The sequence below is a fragment of the Vicugna pacos genome, chromosome 12, assembly GCF_048564905.1.
Source record: "Vicugna pacos chromosome 12, VicPac4, whole genome shotgun sequence".
Taxonomy (NCBI): domain Eukaryota; kingdom Metazoa; phylum Chordata; class Mammalia; order Artiodactyla; family Camelidae; genus Vicugna; species Vicugna pacos.
In genome coordinates, this window is record NC_132998.1 from 30244752 (window position 1) to 30266150 (window position 21399).

The 21399-nt window shown below is 35.1% G+C and overlaps 2 protein-coding genes and 1 long non-coding RNA gene across 8 annotated transcripts in view; 2 read left to right on the forward strand and 1 right to left on the reverse strand.

Annotated features, from left to right (window-relative positions):
- NUP37 (nucleoporin 37) overlaps positions 1-12256 on the forward strand; it is a 44942-nt gene extending 32686 nt beyond the window's left edge. Inside the window, exons 6-11 of one of the 2 annotated variants that reach the window (XM_072973164.1) lie at positions 4296-4386; positions 7437-7618; positions 8109-8159; positions 10178-10271; positions 10772-10870; positions 12025-12256. In XM_072973164.1, coding sequence (XP_072829265.1) covers positions 4296-4386; positions 7437-7618; positions 8109-8159; positions 10178-10271; positions 10772-10870; positions 12025-12075 — 568 coding nt within the window. In that variant the 3' untranslated portion in view covers positions 12076-12256. Of the gene's footprint in view, positions 1-4295; positions 4387-7436; positions 7619-8108; positions 8160-10177; positions 10272-10771 lie in introns of both variants that reach the window. The other variant, XM_006205903.4, reaches the window with a different exon arrangement.
- Positions 920-20096, reverse strand: LOC140700189 (uncharacterized). Its single transcript, XR_012078481.1, has 3 exons — positions 20033-20096; positions 8930-8994; positions 920-1096 (listed from the first exon to the last, which is right to left on the reverse strand). It is a non-coding gene; the product is annotated as an uncharacterized lncRNA (long non-coding RNA).
- WASHC3 (WASH complex subunit 3) overlaps positions 19222-21399 on the forward strand; it is a 44166-nt gene continuing 41988 nt past the window's right edge. Inside the window, exons 1-2 of one of the 5 annotated variants that reach the window (XM_072973165.1) lie at positions 19222-19415; positions 20997-21095. In XM_072973165.1, coding sequence (XP_072829266.1) covers positions 19404-19415; positions 20997-21095 — 111 coding nt within the window. In that variant the 5' untranslated portion in view covers positions 19222-19403. Of the gene's footprint in view, positions 19416-20227; positions 20436-20996; positions 21096-21399 lie in introns of those variants that run through there. The other 4 variants (XM_015240591.3, XM_006205904.3, XM_015240589.3 and 1 more) reach the window with 4 other exon arrangements.

A 21399-nucleotide genomic window follows, 5' to 3' on the forward strand; every position in this document is an offset into this window, starting at 1 on the left:
TGTTGGGATGGGTGGGAATGTCTCTTATAGTTGTCACATTGGGTTAAAACTATCATTTTATTTATTTGAAGAAGGATGCTATCTATACTCCAGTGCCCTTTGATTCAGTCTGTACTATTGGCTTCTTAATATGTCAGCAAATTAACTTTACCTTGAAAGCTTTTGTTTGAAATTTCCCTTGCAGACATTTAAATTGATACACATTTTATATAGCTCCTGATTTTGGTCACAAGTTAGTTTAACTTGATAATATTATAATTTTATACTATTATGAAGTGTCTGCTATCTTAACATGTGTTAATGTGTATTAAGAAGACTATAAACCCTTACAGTTTTTCTCTTTCTATGATATACTATTTTCCTGAAAAGTATGCTTCTATGGTTCTAATTAACTTTTAGGTAATTTTAGTTATTATAAACAAATCTATCAGCAATAAATTTGGAAATACTAAAATATGAATTTATGATTTTTTTCCTGTTATTGAATAAACTCTCTTATCTGACATGGTCTAAATCTGTAGTTCCTTAGTTAACCAAAAAGTCAGTAAACTAAGGAAATTATTTAAAAGGAATGTCTGTCTACCTTATTTTAATATATAACATGTGTGAAAGTTTACCAATTTGCCATTTGCCAATCTTTTGATACTAAACCAAGCTTTCTGTTCTTCTTAACTTTTATGTCCATTGATTAGCACTGGACCTCTTATTTGTACATGAACCACAATCATAATACAGTGTCTACTTTGAAAACAACATTTGCTAAGTAGTCTTAATTCAAACACATCTAGGTTATTATTATTTTTATTGCTTAATCTTTTGTAACTGTCACACATGCCTAATTTAAGAGCTTTTTTTAAAATTTAGAATCTTACCTTGAATTAGTTGCCATCAGTTTAGTTTAATTGAAACAACTTCCATATTCATGTTATGTCAATTTATATAATACTCATTATATAATTACACTAATAAGCATAGGTTTACATCACTTACAAGTAGTGATTCACTGAGCAAAAAACCCATATTCCCTCTTGGTAAGCCTACAACAAATGCACGTGAGCCTGTTAGAAAATAGTATTTCTCCTTGTTCTTGTCAATTCTGCAGAGAAAAAAGGAAGTGTCAGAAGGAAATCAATAAAGAGAGTTTTTCTATACATTGTGCTCACAACATTTTAAAACTGATGCAGATTTATTCGTGTATAGATACATGAAAATAAAATAAAATGCAAGAAAAAAGAGTGATTTGAGAAATCAACCTTACAAATAAGGCCAACTGAAAAGTTGTTCCTTTTGCCATTCAGACAAATGGTTAAGATTGTTCTTGTCAGAAAATTTGTCAGAGAACATTTAGGCTTTTTCAGTTGGTGATTAAAAAGAAATACAAAAGAAAAAAATACATAAATAAGGTATAGCCAGTCTGGAAACCTATTTGAAATACCTGCTAACGTTGAACATATTTGTAAGCTATGATCCAGCAATTTCATGCCTAGCAGTTACCCAACAGGTGGGTTAGTGGTTAGGAGTGTGTTGGGCTTGTGTAAAGCAGAGAATGGAAGTATGAATGTCTATATTCACTAAAAGACATGTACAAGGTTTATAGCAGTATTACTGGTGGTGACAACCTAAATGTCTGACAGCAGTAGAATGGATAAATACATTGCAGTATATTTAGTTAATGGAATACTATAAACATAATGAGAATTAACAAAGTGCAACATTGAACAGTGTTGGTAACTCTCATAAGATTTAATGATAAGTGAAAGATGCCAAACCAAGAATACATATTCCATATGATTCCATTTTTATGGTATTCAAAACAGTCTGTGGTGTTAGAAGTCAGGATAGTGGGTACCTCTTGTGAGAAGGCAAGGAAATATGACTGGAAGAAGTTGGAGTTTTGGAAGTACTATCTTAATTTGGGTGCTGTTTTCTCTTTGTGCTGTATGCTTAAGATTTGTGGATTTTTGTTATATATGGCGTATTGCAAAAAATGTATCAGAAAAGGAAAAAATGTGACGTTATCTGATGGTAAGTAATTAGGTTTAATTATTTAGTTAGTTTTTAGGAGAGGTACTGGGTGATTGAACCTAGGACCTCGTGCATGCTAAGCACAGCTCTACCACTGAGCTATATCCTCCCCCTTGTGACGTTATGTGATGGAACTAATACTAACTAGTAGTAAAGGCACAAGAAAATTAGTTGAGCTTCACAAAAGGATTTGAGAAGTGCTTAATTATGGAATCTATCAAAAAGGAAAATAAGACTTAACAACTTAAAGTGAACCATCTATAGCTAATTTAGTTGTGATAACTCATTTTTGCCCAATTTGTTTTATTATGCATATTTAATAATTGGATTATGCAGCCACTGAGAATATTTAATTAGCATATAATTATAAATCATGAATCATTTATCCTAGTTCTGTAAAGTAATCTGGATCAACCCTCATTTTTAAATCAGGTGGGGGTTTTTTTGTTATTGTTGTTTTTCATGAAGTATCAGATTCTGTTCAGGATAAAATACTATTTAAAAATTAGATTAAAATTTGGTTCATTGGACAGGAATACACTTCACATTGACCTATTTTTATGTTATATCTATGTTTTCTACCTCTTTGTTTTTCTCCATTTAAAAGAAAAAAACATGAAAATATTCTGGTATGTATTTATTCAATATAATGGCAAATAAAAATCAAATACGTATTAGAGTAAGATCAGAAGAATGAAGCCTTTAAACCATTCTCTCATGGGATTCTCTAAATTTGCAAGACAAATTTCTACTATTTCAGTAGTGGTAAAATACATGCTAGCCCAGCACTACTATGCAAAAGGCAATAGAGAAGAAAGAAATATTCAGTTGCTATAATTAATAATCTTATTTATTGTGGGAAGTGAAACACAATTGAGTAAGCCCCTAGTAAATGTAATGTCCCCTCTTCAATTAAATTGTAATTGTCTCCCTGTAGAGTAAATATAGATGAAAAGTGTTGATCGGGCAAGAGAAAAGAGTATATTCTAAATTATTTAATTAATTAGATAATTATTTTGAGAAACATACTAGTTTATACGTAACTATAATATTTCAAGATTGGAGACCCTATAATTTCTACAAAAAAGAAAATCCTGAATGATGTGGCTTGGCACAGAATAGTAATAGCATTGTCCAATTAATATGTCTGCTTTCTTTGAAATAAAATTTTGCCTAAACTTTAAAGACATATTCCCTAAATTTGTTGAAATTGTTTTACTGTCCCTAATGAGATTTGAACTATAAAATCTATAAGAAAAAGTTCAATGCATTCTAAAGCATGTATTCTGTCCTTAAGGATCAGATTCTGTGGGCACTTTACCATCCACCATCACTTTCTATCTCCTGAGGTGCTAATTCTGCTACACTCTGAATCAGTGAGAAAAAACAATGGCTAAGTGTGAGGAATGAGCTGGAAAACTTAACAGTCTTGGTGGCAGATAGGACTTCTCACAACATAGTGCCATTACTGAGATTTCTGATCTTGATCTCCACTCTGGGGTTAGGGAAAATCTTCAGAGGGAAAGTCGCGTCGTTGAGTACCTTGGTCGTCGTTACTATGGATTTCTAAGTATTGAAGAGAGGGAGAGTAGGAGGAACCAGATTCGTGTTCCTTCAACCCTTCAGTCCTTTAATGTGGTAGCAATCAATCAAGGGCACTTTGAGGAAAGAATTGGGGAAGTAAACCAGATCAGAAAAGGTAAAAAGTATGAAGTAGCCCCTGGCACAGGAACCCAAAGGCAGAAGGAATAAGCCACTGTGGGAAATTCTATCTCCCTAAATTCGCATCACTTCATACTAGTTTCTTCATATCCTATTTTTAAAATAGGAGCACTAGGGTGGAGTGGAGGAGGGGCGTGTATGTTTTAAGCATCCCTGATAGAAATTATTGTTACTTGAAATGACTGCTGAAGTAAGTAGGAATGCAACCTGATTAGTGACCTAGAAACTTCAAGATTATGCCCACAAAATTGAAGAGTTTGTGAATAATTTAATTTGGTTACTGTGTTACAGTGTTGCTAAACTAGATTAATTAGAAAATGTATGTGACTTTTTCCATGATTGAATATGGTAAAACTTAAATTCTTCATACTATTACATTTTCTAAAATAATTATAATTATGCTATAATTTTCCTTAAGGTATACTTTGAATACAGGTGTCTGCCTTATAATCTCTAGTTGGTAGCTTTGAATAAATTTATAGAAATTTTATTTTTTTAGTAGTGATATATCAAAACTATTTAACATTATACTCCTATTCTTTTATTAGGATCTGGAACTTGGAAGGAATACAGACAGCTCATTTTGTTCTTCATTCCCCTGGAATGAGTGTGTGCTGGCATCCTGAGGAAACTTTTAAGGTTGTTATTCATAACTTAGATTTTTTTAATCAAGCTGAAAAGATATATACATGTGTAATACATAGAGGAGAAAAATCAATGACTTTTTCCATCCCAGAAACTCTTAATTGGCACAAATGCATTTGGATTAATCTAGAACCATAAAAGTTCTTTGTAATTAAGTTTTTATTTGACAACCATCATCTATAAATGACATTTATTCAGAGTACACTTTTCATGACCTTAGATAGATTACAATCCAAAAACTAATGCCCAGACTATCTAGTAAGCAGTATTCTTTTTTTTTTTAAAGTTAAAACCATGCTTGTGAGCCATAGTGTGTAAACAGAAAGCGTCAGTGGCGTAAGGACAATTTGACCTAGCTGCAGGGGTATTCAACTCCTGTTTAGAGTAAAGCTTTTCTAAAATTCTAAAAATACACTACGAGTTATTATCAATTGGTCTTAAATAATTCCATCGAGAAGATAGGAACCATTCAGTAAGAATTCTCTCATTTCCCAGTGTCTTCTTTTGGGCATCACTCTATTTTGTCTTCCCTAGGATCTTAAGAAGTTACCATTTTCATCTTTTTAAAGTTAGTCCTTTAGCTTTCTAGAGCTCATGCCAGTTACTTAGGCATTCTGGTTTTCATAGCCCTCTAATATCTTCATACTTCTTCTCCATTGACTCTTTCCTCTCCTCATACTTGCACAAAAAGATAAGCTTGATTAATCACAGCAAACACTTACATGGTATTTATATATGCTTGGCCCATTGTCAGACTTTTGTATACTTTAGCTCATTTAATCCTCATGACAACCTTATAAGATGGGTGCTGTGATGAGCTCATTTTACAGATAAGGAAACCAAAGCTCAGAGAAGTTAAGTAACTTGCCCAAGTTCGTACAGCAACTAACTGGAAAAATTGACATTTAAACCCAGGCAGTCTGCTCCAAAGTTCTTGGACTTAACCATTATATTCTTCTGTTTCCCCTTTTAATTTTAATCTATCCTCACATCTTTATTTCTGAATGTTTGAACCCATCACTTACAACTTTTCATTTGGGTCCATCTCTCCTCATCCCTTGATGTAACTCTGTAGTCTTATTCAATCACCTACTCTTTCAGAAGTCATCAGTGATATTTTTTAACAAATTCAGTGGCTTTCTTCCATTCTTAACCTTAAGGCAGCCTTTACACTGTTGATCACTTCTGCCTTGAAACCCTGCTTACTTGGTCTTTAAAGCTGCATTATTCTAGTCCTTTTGAGCAACTATGCATGTATATTCCCTATTTCTCTCCTCTGTCAACTCTTCTTTCACCATGTATTTGTAAATAGTTATAAGGGATAGTTCTCACCTATACTGTACCCTTTATTATAATAGAGGATAAAAGAATGAATGAAGTCCTTGTCCTTGAATTACACACTGACTTATAAGTAAGAAAAGCATATAAATACAGCAACACAGATTTTAATAAGTGTTGGAATAAAAAATCTAGTTAAGTATAATGATGACATAAAGAAAGATTAAACAGATCTGCTCACAGCCTTGAAAGAAGAGGCAGTCTGGAGCTAAAATGCCCCAGACTACATACGTGTTGTCTCTGAGCCCTAGGTTTCCATGAAATCTCGTTTCAGTCCTATTTGATCTTTCATCAGTAGAATTATACTCTGTGTGCATAAGTGAAATTTTCTAATTCATATTACATATATAGGGATTATTTCCATCTATAAACATTTCTGAATCCAGGTCCTAAATTTTATTTTATGTATAGGTTTCTCCCCTGTAGCAGTGAGTCTTTTTGAAGCATAATCAAGGAAACTACCAAAATGTTAATATCACCATGTATAAATATAATAGGCTAATTTTTAAGGACTGTGACTGTGACCTAGATGTGAAATGAAAATGTTTATTATAACCTCTATCTCAAAATTTATATCTTAATATTTAAATTGTGGTTATTTCAGATCCCTTTCTCTTACACTCTTTAAGTTAATTTTTTTATTCTCTATACCATTAAAATTTCACTCCACTCCATTTCCTTTTTCTAATTTTTTTCCTGACTTCAGAATTTTTGGAAGTCCTTACTTTAAATTATGTCAACTCAAAATCCTGAAATCACCTTAGATATCTTTCTTTCCTATATGCAGAATTATCCAGGTATTTTAAGTTTTTCTTCACTGTCACTAGAATACATTCTTCTTGGTCATTAATGTGTATTCTTCACCTTTGTATCCTCAAAAGTAATTCTTGCCAAGCTTTAGCTTATTTCTAAAGTCATTGGTTCTTCAGTCTGATTCTTCTTGCCAACTTTACTTACACTGACCTTAAAATATCAGTTTCATTGTGTCACTACTAAACTCAAAAACCTTAAACTACAGAAAGGCAACACAGAGGAGTGGATAAAAGTATGGATTCTTGAGTTAACTGCCTGGAGTCAAATCCCAGTTCCACTACTTACTAGCTATATGATCTCTGGCAAGTTATAAAAGCTCTCTCAGTCACTGCCTTTACTTCCTCATCTTGTATAATGGAGGCTCATGAAGATTAAATAAGTGAATACTTATGAAAGTCCTTAAGAGAAAACCTGTACATAATAAGCATTCAGTCAATTTTAGCCGCTTATCATTGTTGACACTGCTATTTCCCATGTTCTATATAATCCCTCCTTCTGCATCCCACCCTTTAATTTCTTTTAGGATCAGTGGTTCAATATTCACTTATTTAGTGTTTGCAGCAACTCTGCAGTACTTAACTACTGTGAATAACTCAACAGTGTGTGTGTGTGTGTGTGTGTGTGTAAAATGAACCTTTGGCATGATCTCCCTGGTGATCATACATAATCACTTAAAATTGGACTCAATTTTTTAAGTCTTTTCTGTGACACTTTTTAATGTTCGATACAGAGTTTTACCTAGACTTCTCTTATTTCCTTTGCATTTGATCTCCCATTTGTAGTATATGCAGATGTTTACATTTTACTGTATGTATGACATTGAATCTCTGCCTGCTTCTCAAATTTAGCTAGTAAATTAGGTGGTTGAATTTTTCTGTATTTTTGTCTTACAGCTGATGGTTGCAGAGAAGAATGGAACAATTCGGTTTTATGATCTTTTGGCTCAACAGGCTATTTTATCTCTTGAATCAGAACAGATGCCATTAATGTCCGCACACTGGTGCTTAAAAAACACCTTCAAAGTTGGAGCTGTTGCAGGGAATGATTGGTTAATTTGGGATATTACTCGGTCCAGGTACTTTCTTAGTGTATTTATCTGTTGCTTACGAAAATGTCAGGTCACTGTTGCCAAATGATCCACTGAGCCATTGTTGTATACCTGTGCCTCGCTGTAAAGCAAAAACAAGTCTCCTCTCCTTAGAAGAGCCAGAGCTATGGGTTTCTACATAACAGAGATAGGTTCACAGATTTACTTTGAGAGTAACACAGAAAGAATAGTGCAGAGGAGATCTTTGATCTGAGCAGTGTTTACTTATGTTTAAAAAAAAAGAAGAAAAACACTGACCTTGTTGAATGATGGTGTTCTGTAATGGTTCTAAATTATGTTTATGTCTTTATCATATTTCATCTATTTTAAGGCAGTGCTTATATGGAATTTTGTCACAGTTTATTAAGTACATTGGGCATTGTGTGTTTTAAAGAGAAAATGCCTTTTATATCTTAATTTAAGTTCCTCTACTTGAGACCAACAAATAATTCATAAACTGCAAAATACTATCTTTTAGTTACCCTCAAGATAAGAGACCTGTCCACATAGATCGAGCCTGCTTATTCAGGTAATATACCATTTTTGCTGAGGTTCTAATTTGAATTTTTGAGTTTGGTTATTTTGTTCATGCCGTGCCAACATCTAGAATACTTTCCCAAAACTCTCCTTTGCACTATTTTTTTTTCTTTTTTTTTTTTTTTCTGATTGTTTTTATAAATGGTTGCTTTATTTTCCTAAGTCTTCACTTTTGTCTTTTGGTCTGGGCAAGTGATTTGTTTTCCAGTGTTTTCTTTGAAAAATATTGTAAAACATAGAACATGTTGCTGCCCTACCAATACCACCTGAACAATTTGGAGCATATGCTTTCTTATTTCTTGTTCTGATAAAGAGGTAAGATGTAGGTGGAGCCATGTTTACGCATATGAACTTCCTTGTTGTTCTTTAAATGAGAACACACTAGATATTATTTATCTGCAACTTTTTTTTTCCACTTAAAAAATATATTTGTCTACCTTGTTCTTTTTCATTCACTTCTACATATTGTTGCATTGTATAATGTAATCATTAGGGTGCTTTCAGCAGCAGGAAAATTCACTAACAGAGACTAAAACCAGTAGAACATTTATTATATGCTATATTCCTATAAATAACAAATGAATAAATGATAAATTTAAATATCTCAATAAAATTGTAGAACTTGGGGCCACTATTATTTTATGTACTCCTAAGAAAAAAATATATTCAATTAAATGTGAGAATGCCATAGATCATAAGATGCATCCTGACTTTAAAGATTTGAGCAAAGATTCATTTTGAAATCAGTGAACTATTACTTACGAACTGGAGGAGCCAGTCTCAGGATTGGTTTAGTAGCTCATCAGTGTCATTAAATTCAGACCTTTCTAGGCAGGGAGGGATAAATTAGGGGTTGGGGATTAACAGACACACATTACTACATATAAAATAGATAAACAACAAGGACCTACTGTATAGCACAAGGAACTATACTCAATTTCTTGTAATAACATGTAATGGAAAAGAATCTAAAAAGAAAAAATATGTATGTATATGTATAACTGAATCACTTTGCTGTACACCTGAAACTAACATTATAAATCAACTACACTTCAATTAAAAATTTAAAGGAAAAGAAGAAGAGTTCAGACCTTTCCGTCTGCCATCCTCAATGGCAAGGCTTTGGGCTTATTGCTTCACAGTCACAAGATGACTACCAGAGTTGCAGGCACCATAGCCTCATACCACATTGTCCAAAGTAAGAGGGAAAGAAGGAGCACTTCTCTTTTATTGGGGTTTGGGGATTGCTGTCTTTGCCTTATACTGCTGTGTCTCATCCTTTGGAGTCAGACACACTGTGCCAGAACATAGTTGGGGTTCACTTAACACAGAAAAGGGGCAGAATGGCTGTTGGGCAAACAGTAATGTCTGCCACACATTAAAATATTAACTAGACTTTAGCCATCTTTTTTTTTTTTTTCATCAAGGAATCCTTTTTCTTTTTCCTTATAGCTCCCCCGCTGCACTTCTCATAGTGCTGGGCTTATCCCTGGAGCTCCATTAATACTTGCTGATTTCATTAATTCATTGTATTCCAATGTCTAGGATGCCTTGAAACTTAAATATTTAAATATCTGTATATTCTAGGTGTTGGCATCATTCCAAGGAGTTTAAACTCATGCATTTATTATTAATTTTAAGACAATAAGAACATTAAATGTGATAGATTTGTTTTTTTTTTTTAATGTTTTTTACTGTGAAATAAGTTCTGTCTGTCTGATTCCTTGTTTTTATCTCCTACCATACTGTCAACCCTTTGGTTATAAGAAAGGAACTGCTTGTATAACTTTAAAACATAACAGAGTGGCACATGATAAGCACTTAATAAATATTCACAGGTGAGAAAATATTCATAGCTAACTTCCCTTGAATTTCCAGTCAGATTATAAAGCCATGTTATCAAATTTAAGGTTATAAAATTATTCTTGTGCAAAAAGAAATAACATTTTTAAAAAGGTTGTAGTTATCTGTAGAATACTGTACTGATTTTCATCCCTTGTCTTTTCTTAGATGGTCTACAATTAGTGAAAACTTGTTTGCAACCACTGGTTATCCTGGCAAAATGGCAAGCCAGTTTCAAATTCATCATTTAGGACACCCTCAGGTAACGTGGAAGTGTTTGGTGGCATATGTGTTTTTAAACTGGTTTTCTACTTTTACATTTATAGCCCCCAGATTTGTAATGTGTAACTAAAATCATTTATGAACATCTGTTACCTGCTTAAATTGGAAAGAGATGGCATTTTTTTCATGTTTAAATCATAATGGAAAAAGACTTTTTGCCAATAATTGTGTAAGAAGCATTTTATTTCTTCTATTTCCTCCTTCATTTAAATATAATAATTTTGCTTGCTTAGTTGATTTAGACTTCAAAAATATTTGAGTCTGGGCTGCACCAATTATTCATAGATTATTTTTATCCTTCATTCTAGCCAGCTGCAAACAAATAATGTGTATTTCACCTATGAGGGAGCACATTTTTTAGTTCTATTTCAACTATAAACAAAGACATTTTATCAATGCATTTCTTATTTTTGAAGGTAGTTTTTATTTATTACTGTTGGTGAGGTATTGAGCTTCTTTAATTCTTCACATTTTTTATAGCCCATCCTCATTGGTTCTGTAGCTGTTGGATCTGGACTCTCCTGGCATAGAACTCTCCCACTGTGTGCAATCGGAGGAGACCACAAGCTATTGTTTTGGGTGACTGAAATTTAAACTAAATTTTTTGTGTACCTTAGATCCATAAAACTGTGTTTTTAGTACATGTTTTGGAGAATTCCTTATTTTTATATCAACTATAGACTGTAAGCTCTAGAAATGTTCCAGTTATTGCTTTTGTTAAATAAAATATTGATGGTTAGAAAAATTATTTTCCTACTGTTCTGATATATTATCTATATATATGTGTGTGTATACATATATTTATATATGTATTTTTAATAATCTTTTAAGACTACGATTGACTCAGCAGCTCTAGAAAACATGGAAGGAAACATGTGTTTGATTTTATCACAGGATTTTTCCAAAGTGCATCCTATCTTCTATACCTTAAATGCACGCTGTTTTCCTAATTCTCAAGAAAACAAACATTTACAAAAGGAAAAATAAGTCTTCTCCTTTCAGTGTTATTCTGGAAGGGATTGAATGTATATGTGTAGGTATATGCAATCTGTATGTGTAGGGGTCTTATTACATCTTCCTCAGTAATTATAAAGCATTATTATTCAATTTCATATAAGAAATGATTTTCCATTTCCTTAAAATGTGACTGATTATGTTACTTGACCTTATTTACTATATGCAAATTCCTTTTTACTGGATGTCTCAACAATTTCAGAACATTTGGTTTATGGGATAAAGCTTACCTTATGAAATGACTTATAATTTAAAAGCTTTAAAAGCCTCTGCCTTTTATAAATCTTCACCATTCTTATCAAACTTAAATGATTTTGAGATGGCACCTAGTGGCAATAGAACTGTATTCACCCTCTCAAAGATCACTGAAATAAACATTTTATAAGGCAGCCGTAACATGTTTTTGTGACACATCATGATCTAATCAGAAGAGTACAGGGTTAAATACATTTCTACAAAGTCTATATTCCTGTGAGTTAATGCCCTCTCTGAAGCTGCATTTCCTCCTGTAAAGTGGAGATAGGAATCACTGTCTCATGGAGTTGCTGTGAGGATTAAGTAAAGCTGAATGAAAATACCTGTCTCACACAGTTCAGGGATTTGTAGTTATTATTAATTTACTTCAGAGATGGATAGTTCTTGTTTTTGAGGATTTGGAAATTTCTTTTTAATTAATGTCAGTAAATATTTTTTACTCAAGCTTTCTGTTCATATCTTAGGTAAGTATCTTAATGGAATCACAGTTAACTTTAAGAAATAGGGAATTGTAACAAGCAATTCTCCAAGGAAGACATACAAATGATCAAAAAGCACATGAAAAAATGCTCAATATCACTAATTATCAGAGAAATGCAAATCAAAACTACAATGAGGTATCACCTCACACCAGTCAGAATGGCCGTCATTCAAAAATCTACAAATGACAAATGCTGGAGAGGCTGTGGAGAAAGGGGACCCCTCCTACACTGCTGGTGGGAATGCAGTTTGGTGCAGCCACTATGGAAAACAGTGTGGAGATTCCTCAAAAGACTAGGAATAGACTTACCATATGACCCAGGAATCCCACTCCTGGGCTTGTACCCAGAAGGAAATATACTTCAGGATGACACCTGCACCCCAATGTTCATAGCAGCACTATTTAGAATAGCCAAAACATGGAAACAGCCTAAATGTCCATCAATAGGTGACTGGATAAAGAAGAGGTGGTATATTTATACAATGGAATACTACTCAGCCATAAAAACCGACAACATAACGCCATTTGCAACAACATGGATGCTCCTAGAGAATGTCATTCTAAGTGAAGTAAGCCAGAAAGAGAAAGAAAAATACCATATGAGATCGCTCATATGTGGAATCTAAAGACTCATGGACAGAGAATACAGACTTGTGGTTACCAGGAGGGTAGAGGGTGGGAAGGGATAGACTGGGATTTCAAAATTGTAGAATAGATAAACAAGATTACACTGTATAGCACAGGGAAATATACACAAAATGTTATAAATCACAGAGAAAAAAATGTGACAATGAGTGTGTATATGTCCATGAATGACTGAAAAATTGTGCTGAACACTGGAATTTGACACAACATTGTAAAATGATTATAAATCAATAAAAAATGTTAAAAAAAAAGAAATAGGGAATTGTTACAGGTAGTTTTTTAAAATTTAGTAAGATTTTTTAAGTATGTAGATGTTTGGTATAAACTATTACAAGCTTTAAAGTACAGATGAAAAATTGTGTAGTATAGCAGTTTCCAATTTAATTATTTAATACAGTGAAATATAATTACCAAATAATAGAAGTAGTTTCTTTTAACTCTTCATAAGCAGATTCTGAACTTAAGGCAAAGGTCAGGGAATTTTAACATGGTTCCCTTTAACAGTCCCTGATGGGACAGAGAACCCTAGTAGCATCAAGATAGGCCAAAGAATTTATAAGAATTTGTCATTTCAGGATGCATTTCAAAAATGACAGATTGGGCCAGTGTATTTGAAAATTGTCTTATACTTAGAAAAGTTGACTTAAGAATTGAGTGGGCTTAGGAATGAAGATTGGAGAAGTGAGTGTGTTGGAGCTTGGGTATTCCAGTATCTAGAAAATGGATCCTCTGGAACAAGGGCTTACCCATATATAAAAGTTACCTGGTGAAATCACCCAATGGGGCTACTATCAGTTAGAGGACACAGCAAGGGAAAAAAACTCATGGTGGTCCTCTAAATAAAATTATGTCAAAGAAAGGCAAGAAATGTTACCCTCAGAAAATGGTGGTTACATTTATAAATTAAAGACTCTGAGATAAGACATTCACAAGAAATGAGAAGGATGTCTTTACCTTTTAGTTTTAGGAGTGGTATACGTTTTATACCGAATAAGCATTGAGAATTCTAAACTTCTGTTTCTTTAGATCTCACAGACAAGCTATCTGACCATTTTCCAACTTGCTTGTTAAACTTCAGTGTGTTCAATTACTTTAAATGGTATAATGATACTCTTTTTCCTTAGTAAACTTTGTTCTTGGCAAACGATGTTTAAATGAGACTAATAAAGGAGGAAATGCTTAATGGGGAATTAATTATTGGTCATCACTTGTAGTTCCTGATAAATAACAGGAGATCTGATTGTGTGTGTGTATCCCCTAGTTTTAGTTTTTCCATGTTTGTTTATAAATGTGCCTAAAAGGTTTTTCGTCTGTTGAAGTAAGTTTTCCTTGGGATTGCTTCACTTACGAACATTGTAGAAAGAAAAAAAAGTTGCACTTATGTTCTAAAACTCGTATTATTTAGAACTGTTGAAGCAAAAGTCAGGATATCACAAATCTGCAAGATTTCAGAACTAAATCCTACTCTTTCAAAATGATGGGATCGTGTAAGTCTCATTTTATTTTTATGATTTGGCTTGTATGTTGTGAATATTTCAATATCTTTCTCATGCCAAAAACACAAAATCACACACCCATGCACTCCAGTTTGTTTCTTACTTCGGTAATTTGTGACTACATATTGACACTGACCTAGAAATGTTCCTGTTGCTGTTTTAAATCTCATGTCAGTGGAGAAGAAATTGAAATCTGGTTTGCACATTTGTGTCTGGTTTTTTGTAATTGTCCAAAATCTGACATTATCCCAGAAATGCTGATTGGGAAGTTATGAGACAGTATTGTGCCCAAAACTAATTTCTGAAGAGAGAAAAAGTATTTGCTCCAAATTATTCCCCATGTTTTTCTGTAGCTCAAAAAGTTAAACTCAGTTTAACTCAACTTAAGACCATACCAGTAATACCCTTAGTTCTAAGCCTAAGTAAAATTTTGAAAGTGAAAATGACCATTGTGATGGTCCATTTCCACATATTCCTGATGAGAGCTTGTTCAACTTCTCAGAAGCAGCATTCTGTTCCAGTATATCTTTATAAGCTGTTGGTGTACTCAACAACAGGGACAGGAGAGAACACTCTGTTTCTTTAATCTAACACCTTGCTGATTCAAAAACATTTAACAGGCATTGAGAAAGAATTTCAAAACAGCTAACATTCGTTTCTAATTATACATTTAAAGATATATGCCCTTTAAAACATAGGTAGATGTTTTCTTTTGTTAGTATTATTAACATGACTTTAATTTACAGTGATCATTTGTTCACTAAGCACAGTAACAACAAAACAGGATACCAACTTTGAGGATTCTCATTCCACAAAAGGGAAAAAGAATACACATTTGATGACATATTCATTACTTAGACTCAACATAACCAATTTCTTTTGTATGGATGGACACAGACTTCATGGGAAATCAAAAGCACTGAATCTACTTTCTGATCTCTTCAGCTGTTCTTTGAACTACCTTAGTAAAAACAATTGTTGCCCTTATGTAGGATCAAGTTACTTTTGCCTGGAAATTTCTTTGAATCAGCTTGTTTCTGTTTAACTTATGTCTTTGTTATATAGCTATTTACCTTCTCTACTAATTTTTAACAGAACATACTACCTTGGGATTTGTAACACTTATATGAGCTTATAAAATGCATCTGAACAATGGTAATTAAAAGGGGAGAGCACCAGGTTTCTCAGCCTTTGCAAACAATTTGAGTAACCAAATAGATTTAAAGATGGATGAAATAAGCATTTCTACCAACTGCAGTTTTAGTGCTGTATTGAGTTGAGTGCCTATTTCCTTTCTTTGTAGTAAAAGACAATAAATGCTGCTGGTCTCTTTGCTTCTAATGGTGGTTGAACACAAAACTTTGATCTTTCTTATAAACACAGCTGTTGTCCTATCATTGAGCCAAATCCAGGCAAGATTAGACTTTGGCCAAAATTAAGGTTAATCTCTGCAACCATCTCAAGAAGACATTTCTAATACTGTTTTAGGAAATCTCTATTTTTGAGACAGTGTATAAAGGAAATAAGCCCCAGACAACTAACCTTAAGTAAACCAGAGGCAACTAGTGATAAATTATACCACAGTGGTAAAAAAAGGTATAGATTGTCTAAACAAATTAGTTCACTTTTACTTAGACTATAACTATAAGAAACAAATTTCTTAGTTAGCAGTAAGGTTGAACCAGACCAATATAAATTATTTTTTAAAGAACTTTTTTCTACCGTCTCTTTTTTTCCCCTACCATCTTTTCTTAATGCTTCTTAATTGCTAGTTCTTTCCTCCATTAGTACTAATGAAAACGAGGTGTTTGTTTATTGCAGGTAAAGTAATTCAGATATATTTTATTGTGATTATCGTATAATAGCTTAGCTCATTTCGGTTTCCAGCCTACAAAAAGGAATTTTTTTTCTTTTTTCATTAAGATTTAGACTCTCTGGAATTTTAAATACTTTGCCAAATGTTCTGTTGGGCTGCTGCTCCTGAGAGTTGGACACAAGTGCCTCAAGCTGTGTTGTGAACAGCTAATGCTGCATTTCTCTCCCGATTGTAGAACATCTGTGGGAGGCATCCCTCACGTGATATCTGTAGAGTGCTAGTAAAATTTCCCTGGCACTTGATTTTTGAGCAAGTACAGGACCTGTTCGTATATACAGTTGCTTCAGAATTCTCATCCCATCTGGATTTACCCCACAAATACATTAAACTCCAAACCCATGGAGCAGTCCTGGAATTGTCAGTGTTTTTCACCTATTCCTTTTCCCATCATTCTATCTACCTACCACAGTAACTAAGATGTGTTCACTTATGTATATAATCTTTACAAAACCCTGGGTCATTGCTTCCCAACCTGTTGATGGAAAAAAAAAACTGCAAGAATATGAAATTATTGGAAGGGTTTCTCAATATTCATATTACCACTATGAAAATTTTCATTTTCCTGTAAGTCATGGCCTTCTGGGGTCCTGAGATAACACAGCCCCCAAATCAAACTTGCCCACATAATTCTAGAAGACCTTGACCTCAGGTTCCTGCCATCCCACTCTTCCTCCCCCAAAACACCATTAACAGGTAGTAGGACGAATGAGCCTGCCAATGAACACTTCCCTCCAGTTCAGAGAGGTGACTTTTGAAGATCTTATTCAGAAAAATTGATAGGGTTTAAAAGTTCCCAGCTATTTCAAGGCATGCCTGTCATCTTGATATCCTTTATGACCCCAGGTTTGGCTCTGGAATTCAGATGAAAGCCAGAATACTTTAACTATTCCTGCTTATGTAATGTGTAAGATTTTCTAAGGCAGGATTTATTATAGGAAAACTAATAGAACCTAGCCTGGGAAATAAGAGGGAGCAAAATACTATCTTCGAATGAAAATTTAGGATTTTAAGATGGATTTCCCAATAGAGCTCACCCATTTCACTTAATATTACTATTTAAGTCCTCAACAATGTTTATGTATTCATTCAGTGAATATTAAATATCCAGCTGCAACCATCTGGGGCTTCTCAAATTTTTTTTCTATCAAAAAGGGCTTCTCATACTGGAAAATATTGTGAACCACTTTCCTAGACTGACTGGCTCATACCTTCTGGCCCATCGTCTTTTAAAGGGTAATAGCAAAGGTTCTAACATGATTATTTTGAATTCTAGAAACAAGGCTACAGAAAGAAATGTTGATATTGAACTTCCAGAGTAGTGTTAAGTGCTTTTATGAGGTTATGATTCAAAATAACCTGACTGCTTTAAGAAGTCCAGGTGCTGAGTCATTTACGGAATCAGCCAGAGGAGGTTAATAAGAAGCAGCTGATAGTGGCACCATATGCTGTTTTGTTTTGTTTTGTTTCTTAAATAAATGGAAAGGGTTATTCTGTGAAGAAGACAGAGTACTACAGAAGGTGTACAAAGATAAGCCATGACCCATGCCTGAAGCCTACCTCATTTTATACCACCCCCCAACCATGGGGGAAAAAATCTAACTTAGTGAATTCAAGACAAAATATATTTGCTCTATAAAAATGCAATGGTTACTTCTAAGAATAGTGATTGTGGCTGACATTTTTCCTACCTATGCTTTTTCCTTGAAGTTTTCCATAATAAACATTTCACTTTTATAATAAATTCTTAACTTAAAAATAAGTAGGTGTAAACTGTCTATCATTTGTAAAAGGTATAAGGGAATATAAAGAAATGAAAACTGGCCTCTGGCCTCTGGCCTCTGACCTCAGAGAAATTACACAAGTCAGCAATACCACATGGTCACAAAAGATAAAGGTAGCATCTAGGTCTCAAATGAGTGATGAAAGCAAGGAGTGTATTATATGGATTAAAAGTGGCAGTTAAGAAGACACTTGGATTTGAGGAGCACCAGTTCCTCTGAAAGTGGGTACAGTGTTTTAGGCATTAGCACAGCAGGAAGTTTGTTAGAGTCTGGATGTGGAATGATTAGACCCTCACTCTCAAATAGCCTCCCCCTGGTTTGCATAGTCAGGTAGCTACTCCTTCCCCTCTGATCACTTCTTGAGAAGTTGAATGAGACTAGACCCAGAAGGTGTATTGCTGAAACTAGTGCCTAAAAGGCCACACACTGAAAGGTGGTGTTCTGTGTTTTCTTAAGATTCTGTAATTGTCTATTCAACATCTATTCATCACAGGTCCAATTATATTAACTGTATTTTCTTACTTTCTGTATTCTGAAGTTGTGGCATTTGTGGTCTTCTAAACCCTGGGAAAAACTGTATCTCCCAGGACTAATTAATTCCCAAAGACAGTCAAACAATTTACTAGAAAGCACGTTTTTCATATGCAAACCAACCAATCCCAGCCCATTACACCCAACCACCTCTCTATCTAAACTCACACACCAAGCTTATATTTCCCCCTGCCCTAAATCAACCCAGAGCCAGGTATAGACAGCAGGTACAGCTCCTATGCCCCAAAGCCCACTGGAATCATTCACACCAGCCAGTCTTCACCTGTTTCTCCTGCCCTGCCTTGCCCTTGCCGCAGAAACCCCAATAAAGACTCTGGTCTAGACTTTCCCCAAGTTCCTGCTTCTGCCTGCCTCCTATCCAAAATCTAGCGTTTCCTCTAGGCCCTGTGTGGCATGGCATACTCCCTTCTCTTAGGAAATGTAAATAACATTCTTTCAATGATATTAACCTCTCTGCGCCATCGCTCAGTCACCTCCATAAATTAAAGTCCGTGGGTACAGATACAACAGGGAGACCTTCCCCCACACCCCCCTTAAAGCAGGATACCCATTAGACAATGTGCTGTTTTTATTGGGAACTCCCTAATTGTAAATATCTTCAGATATCTTCTCTTGAGGTTGTCTGCTTTTTAGGGAGGAATCCAGTCTCCTGCCTAGAGGATATAACCCTACAACCCAACTGTCTGATTGAAGTTAGGAAAGCCACAATTAAAAGAAGACGCCTGAAACAATGGATTCTTATTCAGGCTAGACAACAAGAAGCCTAGAATGAAGAACTAGACTAGAATTCCTATACTTAACCAAGCCCCAGTAGATGCTTTGTATCACTCCTGAGCATGGGGTAAGCAGAGATAGGGGACATTTAAATTTGTTTTCCCACTGTTAAGAATCTCTGTTCATCCTGAGGCAGAGCAGGAAAAAACACAAAAAGAAAAATTGGAACCCAGAGCTCATCATTTTTCCCACCTAAGAACTGATTCATGATAAAAACGTAATTTTCTAGTTATCTGCTATGAAAACAAAGGTAAGTATTGGAAAATTCTTAATATTTTTAATTTAATGTATATATGCAGGTGGCATTTATAGTTTTTGCCCTTTGAAATCAATATTTATTACAATGTACTTGTTTTGCCTCCAAAATTCACTACAGTAAGTGAAATCTGGTAATACCTTTTCAAAGAGAGGAAGTCTGGAGGCAGGAGGATATATTAGGATTTCTGGCAGTGGACCAAGACTTTTAGCTACAGATTATTCTTAATAGCCCTTTATAGTCAGTTATAAAGTTGTGAATGACACTGCTATCAAGAGCTATGGATGATTCATGAACAGTAATCATCAAAGGGCTCTAGGAGACAGAAATTCCCACTCTTCTGTTAATTAGAAATTACATCTCGTAGCATTATATTTGTCTTTTCCTTTTTTTTAAGAAACCAAATCACTTTCAAAAACATTTTTGTCAATCGGCTGGCCAACTGAGGATAAGTTAATGTTTCTAAAGTCCTATATATACGTTCAATCGGATTCCATCTTTGTATTTACCACAGGGCCTAGCAGTGTCTGGCGCTTAGTAGGTTAAATACATATTTATTTATACATACATATATTTTTTCTTTTAAATTAACGAATGACTTAACTCCTTACATAGCTGAGACGAATAAGCAGGGATAACCTCAAGCAGACGTGACGCTTTACCCTTTTTTTTTTTTTTTTTGACCCCCCTTTTAAGATTTTGCTAGAATCACAGCCTTCCCCCACCCGGCGCCCCTCGTTGACGTCACAATATGGAGCTAGAACTACCAATCCCAGAATGCGTGCGAAGGGGGCGAGCTCTTGGTGAGCCGCCGAGTGATTGGCGGGCGGAGGCGTTTCCTTCCGGCGGGAAAGGCCTGGGAGGCGGGGACTAGGGCCGGCGGTCAGACGCTGTTACCGGGTTGGGCGGGCCGGCCCGGCAGGGGTTTGTGGGTAAGCTTTGGGTTCCCCGCCCGCTGAGGAGATGGATGAGGATGGGCTTCCTCTCATGGGGTCAGGCATAGACCTGACTAAGGTTTGTAAAAGATGGAGTCGAACTTCGGCGTCCTGGGAGGAGGATGGGGAAGGGACGTCAGGTTCCCAGGGAGACCCCTATCTCTCTCTGGCCAACTCTGGCTCTGGGCCTGTTTTCCACTGGCCTCGGGAGGGAGAGTCCCACAGTTCCCACCCTAAAAAGAGGTCTTTCCCGAGTTGTCTATGGAGGAGGGTGGGGGGAGGAGGAGCGTGCCTCTCCCAGCCTTCGCTTCCTGGCTCACAAGTACCTATCCTCAAGGGTGACCGCTGGCAACACGGGCCGGTTCCGATCTCTGCCTCTTTTGTTCGGCCCGTAAGTTTTTCATGTTTTTATGTACGTTGCCTTTACCTTCGAAATTTCTCCCTCGTGAACCCAGAGCCCATTCTCAAACTTTGCAGCCTCTGCCAACTTTGACACTCCACCCCCACAGTTTAGGAAAACAAGTTAATGACTATTCGCAGTACTTCCAATAAACTCAGACTACAAGAGCAAAACGCCCCGAAGGGGATCGCATGGTTACGTTCCTCCTGTACGGATCATGTTTATCTTTACGAAACACAGGTGCCAGCTATTCAACAGAAAAGAACGGTGGCATTTCTAAACCAATTTGTGGTGCACACTGTACAGTTTCTCAACCGCTTTTCTACTGTTTGTGAGGAGGTAGGTCCTGTGATACTGGTTTAATGAGTAGCGCAGTAAACAAGAATTACAGTCTGTGTATTCATGTACCATTACCTCTTGTCAGTCAGTTATTATGTTAACATACCTTAAATCCTCTTTGATTCTTATTGCCTTCATTCCTGCAGCCCACCTCTGCTGAATTAATTTTCTAGAAGCCTTTGTGAGATAGTTCAGTGAAGCTTATTGTGATTAAAGAGAAAAAAAGGAATTCCAAAATTTCACATTTAAAAACATTTTTTTATTTTGAAATTGGTTAAAGATTTACATTTTAAGTATATATTGT